This window comes from Buceros rhinoceros, unplaced genomic scaffold, assembly GCF_000710305.1.
Source record: "Buceros rhinoceros silvestris isolate BGI_N320 unplaced genomic scaffold, ASM71030v1 scaffold4418, whole genome shotgun sequence".
NCBI lineage: Eukaryota > Metazoa > Chordata > Aves > Bucerotiformes > Bucerotidae > Buceros > Buceros rhinoceros.
The window spans coordinates 25,748-33,658 of NW_010426205.1; the positions used below are offsets into that span (position 1 = coordinate 25,748).

At 43.3% G+C, this 7,911-nt stretch overlaps 1 protein-coding gene across 3 annotated transcripts in view; it reads left to right on the plus strand.

Annotated features, from left to right (window-relative positions):
• MYH11 (myosin, heavy chain 11, smooth muscle) overlaps positions 1-7,911 on the plus strand; it is a 54,220-nt gene that overhangs the window by 7,703 nt on the left and 38,606 nt on the right. For all 3 annotated transcript variants that reach the window (XM_010141406.1, XM_010141407.1, XM_010141408.1), the window contains exon 3: positions 5,518-5,545. In XM_010141406.1, the coding sequence (XP_010139708.1) occupies positions 5,518-5,545 (28 nt within the window). The remainder of the gene's footprint in view (positions 1-5,517; positions 5,546-7,911) is intronic.

The following is a 7,911-nucleotide window of genomic DNA, read 5'->3' on the forward strand; positions in this document are numbered from 1 at the left end:
GGCAGCCACCACTGGTCCCACAAGAGCTTCACCACAAGCCCAGGACACCCACGCTCTACTTGCTTACTCACTTGCACATGCCATTTTGGAGTCTCTCCATCCTCGAGGAGGGCTCCAGCTGGGTTTAAAGCGATGCTTTTGTTTGTAAAAACCACACTCATGTTTTGTGCATAAAACTAAACCAAACCTCAAAATAACTCTAGTTATTCAGCCAGATTATATTCACATTGGAGTGGTGAAAGTGGGCGTCCACGTGATTGCGTGTGTGCACATGCAACACATACAGACACAGAGGGCTTCAGAGTTTTTTGTAAGCATGTTTGCAAATGGAACAAAACCAAAATTTCTTACTCGTAAACATGGATCAGGGCACTGAACGTTTTCCTTATGAAATCTCAGTAACTCTCCTTATCTGGGAAACTTGCATAGTTTCTTCTTGCCAAAGCAAAATATATCTTAGGTCCAGGAGACTGAAGAATTACATTCTGGTACTTTGTGACCAGGGCCTCTTGGCCAAGAGCCATCACCTTGTTCCTATCTCTTCCAGTGAATTATCTCTTTTCAGTGATTAAGGCTCAGTGCCGGCAGATCGCTGGTCCTCCTGCAGGCCCATCATCTGTGAATCACAGCCCTTCACATTCTCTCCTCTGCTGGCACAAACAGCCAGCAAAAACCATGCGCTGTGCACACTGCACTCCTCCTCTGTTGTCAAGACTTACTTGGTTAGTGTATTCATTAGGGATGATCTCTCAGTCCCATCAAAGCTTTTCTGGTAATAACACTTAGCCACGGTTAACAGAAATCAGATAATTGGACTTTCTTCCAAATATGCAGAAAAGCTGACATCTCACAGGACGCAGGAATTAACAAAGATGTTGGCTGGGCAGAGATAAAATTTCCACTCGTTTCAGGGGGTTCCAAGCACCTAAATCCCTTTTACAAATCACAGTCATGCTGCTTCATGCTCAAACCAGGGTGCTGGATGTCTTGTTGCGTCTACTGCTTACCGCATCACTAATGCAGTGTGATCGTTGCCCAGGGACAGTCGCAGATGCTCACTTCCAGCCAGGACAAGAATAAACTTTATCCACTTCAGTTTTCTTTAATCTGAAAGATTAAGAGAATCTAACATTTCACTAAAGCGTTTGTGTGTGTATCTGTTCCCAGGAGCTACCACACCAAAGCGGGCCCCACTGACTGTCTTTACAGGCAAGCTAGCTGACTACTGCACACAGAGACAAAAAACCATCCGGTGCTTCTGCACCCACCTCTCGCTCCCGTGTTTGGGAGGAAGCAGCTCCCCAGTGGCACAGCTGCCGTACGAAGGGCTTGACCCCCAACTCCAACTCTTGCACTGCCTGCGCCCATCTTCACGCACTCATGCCGCAAAACTGCTCTGGATGAAAATCATCCCTTGCATTTTGCTGAATTAGTTCTAAGGTGGGTCACCTCCTCCTGGTGCCACGTGGCTGCATGAAGGCTGGTCACAGCATCAAGGAGAGGGCAGTGCAGGCCAGGGAAGAGGAGCTGGAGGTGGGTGGATGGCTTCTTCCTGCAGCACTGCCAGCTTTCAGCGATGATGGAGCTGAGACATCGGTCCAGTAAGGATGAATGATTCTGCTGCCTTCTGCTATCTTCCCTGCACGCAGCAAACAGCAAATAAGTGATAAACAATACAAATGTGAAAAGTCAGGTTATATAGCAATAGGAATAGACAAAAAGTTTTCACGTGGAGAATTTTCACTAAGTTCTCTGGCAATAAATCCCCATGGAGAAGATACATTACGGTTTTCTGCACATTTGAGAAGGTTATCTATTTTCTGCAAAGCCATTTCTAGGCAAGCTGGAGTTAAAGATAGAAAAACAAACAACCTGGTAGTTACTGGGAGGTATGGGAGGGAAACCCAGTTCCCAAGGTCTTAGGAAAGGAGGCTGCTGAGAAAAGCCATCTGTTTACTGTGTCCTTAGCAGGACTGTACAGCAATGTCCCCTCTAGGCAGTGTAGTTATTAACAAATGTAAAGAAGCAGTAAGCGAGCGTTGGAACAAGGTTTCAGTCTGGTTTTTCCTTTTATGGTAACGCTGCCAGCTTGCTGCTTCATTGTGATAAACCATCTCATTTTGTTTGTGATTAAGCAGAGCTAGCCGGTGTATCAAGAACAGAGACACATATGATTCTTACAAACAATCTGGAGCTGTTTGGTGAAAAAACTATGCAGAGTTCAGAGAAAAAAAAAAAGAGGAAAGCTGGTGGGATTTAGAATGTAAATGTAGATCTCTATGCTATTAAAAATTGAGGGGAAAATTTTAAAATGTCCAAAACATCTAATATGTAGATGGATATGTAGGTGGATATGATAGTCTTCCAGGTAGTGTCAAAGTTTAAAAAAAGTCATTAACTAAAAAGATATTGGAATCTATAAAACATATTTTGTTAATTTTTGAGCCCCAGGAATTATGTTTAAGGAGTTTTATTTGTGCAAGTCATTGTCTTCTGATAGATCTACCCACATAAAGTTGCAGACTCCCAAAATAGGGCACGGTCCTTTCTGTAGAGAATAAATTATTCCAGAGCAGAAATAGGAGTAGTCTTGAAAGTAAATGAGGCCAGTATCTGCAGCTCAAGTCATAAGATTTCCTGGGACAGTCCATCCTTACGTTGGCAATTTGTTACAATTGCTGAAGGAAATAGAGTAACATCTGGGATTCTCTCTCCATGAACGTGCGCAGGACAGTTTGTCAGCATGAGGTTTTGCAGGACGGGCTGCACAATTCATGAACACAGGGCTGAAAGCTTCGAGTCTTTGTATGGCTGCCAAACACAAGGGAAATTAGAAGCGGTTAAGTCCAGTGAGGAAGAGAGAAGCTTGCAAGAATGCCGTGGGGTTGTTCACCTACAGAGAACAGGCAAATTGCACAGGTCCAGTCCTGGAAGACTTTCAGACTACATGAGAAAGCTGAAAACGAATAATTTTGATTTTCTCTTCAAGAACCCCCAACTACCCTCAAACAAGTTGCTGTCAGACAGTCACAAAGCGCTGCTTCACCAGAAGGCATCCTTGGTGAGCCAGCAACCAGCCAGCAGTCCCAGCACCAAAGAGCCACCATTCCCTCCGTTTCCCTCTGACTCCTACGTCAGCAGGATTCCTGCCCTGCACGGGCAAGAGGGGCTGGGCTGATCAAGTCCCAAGAAATTCAGTAACTCCAGCTGCTTCTCTGCCCTGGAGGGTACTTGGTGCAATTTCTGACCTTCCTAATCCTTCTCCTGCTGTTGCATTCAGCAAGGCTGCCCATACACATGCGTTTGTGCAAACCCCTGTGGTGGGCCAGTCTATGTGATACCTTCAGGAAGTGTTTCTCATTTACTGGGGAGCAAAAGAAGGGTAGCAATGGGCAGCAAGAAGTAGTGAGAAAATACTTGGCTTGGAGGAGACCAACTTTTTTTAATGTCCCCTGAGCTCAGAAATTCCACTGGCAACTCCGTATCAAGGAGTGACTTTTATTTTCTTTATGGTATTTATGGGTTCGTGATGCAGTATCAGCATATGCCCATGGTTTCTATTTACACAACAGTGTATTTTTAGCAAAAATTCTACTGTGTTCTCACTTTTTTGACTTAAAAGAAAGCCTATCGCGTATCCTGCAGTGAAAAACAAACATGGCTCACAGCTCCTCTCCTCACAAATGTTTGTGTGGAAGAGTCCTGCTGGGCTGATTGCTGACAAACATCTCCAACAGAAATGTCATGAGTCATTTTGCACCAATTTACCAAATAAAGCAGTTAAGTGGCACCATTTGCCATGTGAGTGATCAATAAAGCAGTTAATGTTACAGCTATTAAGGAACTGGGAGTAAAATGGTTGTTTAATATCAATCTAAGCCATAGGAGAATCCTCTACTGCTTTTCCTAGACTGGCTGTGGTCCAGACAGCAATTGCAACTTGCAAGCCTAATAGGTGGAATTTATCTCCGTTCTCCTCACACAGTTCAGAAAGCTTGTTTGTCTCACGGTATTTATTACATACAGGGCCAGCAATAGGGGCAAGCAGTCAGATGGGCAGCCCGGGCAGTCACCCCCCACCGCAGGAGAGCAGGAAGGAGTTCACCGCTTAACCTCTGACCAGAGGCTCCACTGGGCTAAGGCTAGCTCTGCGTTTGATAAATAATACCAAACCACACATACGCACTTGCCTCTGCCTTAACTATCCACCTCAAGTCTCAGATTTGTAAACTACACACGCTTTTCAACAATGTATTTGACCTGCCCAGGAATTTGTTTTCCTAAGTCAGAAGATTTTTCTACAGCCTGCACAAGGCAGTCTGTGACAGCCTCACTCAACGAAGGGCCCGCTGCAACACCGGGGCAGGATGCTCAGAGCCTTGTTCAAGCCTACTTCCAAATAGCTCCAAGGGTGGAGATACCACTGCTCCTGGGCAACCTGTCCCGATTTTTGACCATCCCCATAGTGAAAAAAACACGTTCTACTTCAGAACTGATCACAGCAAACACTCTAGTCACACATCTTTACACAGAAGGCAAGACTTTTCTGGAAGTGTTGCTTCAATGGAACTTTACAAACCAGTTCAGCATTGTGAAGTGCAGCACAAAACTTCAGTGGGTGTTGCTTGTCCATCACAGCATTGAGATCTCAGCCTGAGATCAACCTTGCGTGGAAAATTTTGTGCAAATGTTGTGGAGAGAAACTCTGAGTCCAAAAGCATAAGCAGGGAGGAGCGCTGCAAGAGCGAGTTCTGGAGCTAGGATGTAATCCTGAACCTTCCTGCAGCAGTACAGCGTACGGGACTCGTGCAGAAACCTCTTACATGCCTCACAGAGTAGAAATGGAGATTTTGGCTCACTTTTTCCAAATCTTGAACCAAAATGTGTTTGATGGTCCTGGTAAAAAGCACGAAAAATAATGATGTGCTTGTTGACATGCTCTTGTAAGACATGTGAAGTATCTTTTCTTATTCTTTGGAGGACACCTCAAAAAAATTACTTGTCCTCTTGATAGAAGTTGTCTCAGCCTGCAGTGAAGCAGTGTACATTATTCAGGTATTTGAACTGCTCTGCTTTCAAAATTCAAAGCTTTGCATGTCTGGCTTAAAAGATTTTAGTTTTTGATGCCTCATCTGACCAGACTTTGTCTCTGCTATCCATACTTCATAAGCGTAGTAAAAACCTGAGCCTCAGGTTTGAAATTTTCAGTTATAATCTTCTTACAGAGAGCCTGATCTTTTGCTGTCCTCATGACATTTCATCTCTAATGGAATTTACAAGAAATATTTTTGAACTCTTAACCTTTTGTTCATTTTTTGTACAAAATATTTCCATTAGAGATGGTTATTGAAATGCGAGGGCAAATTAAATAAGTGAACCCAGTACTTTTGATTAATCGTGGATTGCCAGGTTTTGGAAGGTCTGGCCTGCTCAATGTAAATCCTCGTGGATATAAGTGCTTCTGTCAGGACAGCCATTTTCCCTAATTAATGGATTCTTTTTTATTTTTATCCGCAGATCGAGAAGACCAGTCTATCCTGTGCACGTGAGTAAACCGATATATTTTAGTATATCTCAATATTACAATGTCTCTCTCTATTCAGAATTGATCCAAATTCTGATGGAATGAACACATTCCCCTTACCTTCAGTAAGCTTGAACTCCAGTCCTAAATCTACTCCAGCAGATTTACCTGGTGATAAAATAAAAAGCAGTTATCAGTTTCACAGCAAGTTTTTAATGCACAAATTTACTTCTTTTAATTGACTTTCTGAACTTAGAGTTTTAAGGGTTTTCAATGAACAGTTGGGGAGTGTGGCTGTTAAACTGTGTGTGTGGGGAGAGAACAAGAGATCTTAAAGGTTGCTAGAGGAAGCTGAGGAACTGAGAAAACTGAGGAACACAGAGCATCCTGGCCACTTACTGAAGCGCTTTTCATTTTTAGCTGTTGGTGGAGCACCACAACACCCTCATTGTGCCGGCACTGCAGAGAGGTGTGATCTTTCGGGTTCACGCTGTTGCTTGGTGCTGTTGGCACACACTGTGGCTAGCACGGGGAAGGTCTGGTACCTCCCTGCTGGCAGCGGGCACCCCTGGAGCCTGTGCAGGAGGCAGGGGTGCGCTGGCTAAGAGGCTCAGCAGCACCGCACGCGCTGGGCCTTTCTGCAGTCTCTACATAACTGGTTTAGGCAATTGTGAAACACCAGCTAAGCCAGCCCTGTTCCGAACTCAGATTTTTGGTGTTCCAGCTGGCTGAAGGCCTCCTCCTGGAGTTTTGACCTGCCGGTGCTCAGACAGCATCGGCGTGGGGGGCTCAGCTGCATCATGGGTCAGGCAGTGATTTTATCGCAATAAGCTTTGCTGTGCACACTTACTACTCCACTAAATCCTATTGATTTACCATTCCTACCTGTTTTGCAAAACGCTCAGACTGTTGAACTGGACTGGCATCTCCTACCTGACCCTCAGTTTTGACCATTTCTCCATTCTTCTGTTCCTAGTTAGCTGGGTTTGTTTAACTGAACACCACCGAGGACGCTTTTGACATAATGTTGTGTTTGTTGCATTAGCATCTTCCAGTTTTCCCAGTCAAAGGCAGGATTTGATTCTGTATAAATACTAACTCCTGTTTGCATAAGCCGGCATGTATATTATTTATAGCAGGTTCCTGCAGTGATGCTGCAGTTTGTCAAGCACAGTAAATCCACAGAGTCCCAAACGGAACTGGTTTTAGGTTATGTGTGAAAATGTGGCTAATGACTGACCCAATATATATTCACACTCCCGTTTTCAAAAAGCTCAGCTACTGATCACCAGCCATACAGTTACTTGTGAGTGCCACTGCTGACTGGAAAAAAATTATCATCTAAGAAAAAGTAAAACTTCTGTGCTGACTCTGGTACCATAAGGGCTAGCATAGCTCTAACCCCTGTTGTAACAAGATTTCATTACATGTAAGTGTATCAATCAAGAATCTGTCCCAAAATGCACTAATACCAAAAAGAAATGTAAAACTGCTGCAATGATGAAATAAAAATTGACCGTCACATTATTCCCAGGATGAAACATGTCATGGTAATGAAGACTAATTTATGATATGCATTTCCTCCTTCTATTCCTGTACTTCAGTTTATTTTTCCATTAGTAAATTTTCAGATCTTCTTTTAACTTTGGAACATCAGGATTTTTAAGAAAGGGACTTTCTTTTGCAAACCTATGCCTTCTTGTTCATGAAAATACGTTAAAGGATCCACTTTTGACAGCTCCCATAGATTGAAAATACCTTTTTTTTTTCACTTGGCCAGCTAAGCCGGAGACGTAAGGTGTTTCAGACCAGTAGCATATAAAATAGAAAGAATGAAACATCTTTACTCTTTTGAAAACAGCCACAGTAGTGACTCATCATGGCGCTGGATGACCCGTAGCTTAAAACAGTCCTCACACATCTTTTAAATCAAAAAGATAGTCAAGCCAAAACCAATGTACACAGCCTTAATCACTGCTGGTTTATCATCTTTGTCAGCCTTATTTGGCTGTACAGAAAGAAAAAGATTTGCTTGGCTTTCAGCTCAGCAGCTGTCCAGCAGAAGCAATATTTACTATTTGACAGAATTGCTAAAAATTCTAAGAAAATATCTTTTTGCCTGAAGTATGTAACAATAACTGAAGACTTCATGGCATTGACAAGCTGGGATCTTTTCTTTAAATAGCTATGGACTCAAACTTCCAGGGCCTGGTACCTAAATTGTAAAAAATGAAGCCATAAGAATTTATCTATCGGTAGTTGTGGATGCTGCCAAAAAATCACTCATGTTTAGTGATGCTGCAGAGCAGACTCTTGCATTCTCCCACTTACTGCTGCCCATCTTCCACAAATAACTGTTTGCTATCTACCTAGTGGGAGTTCAGCAG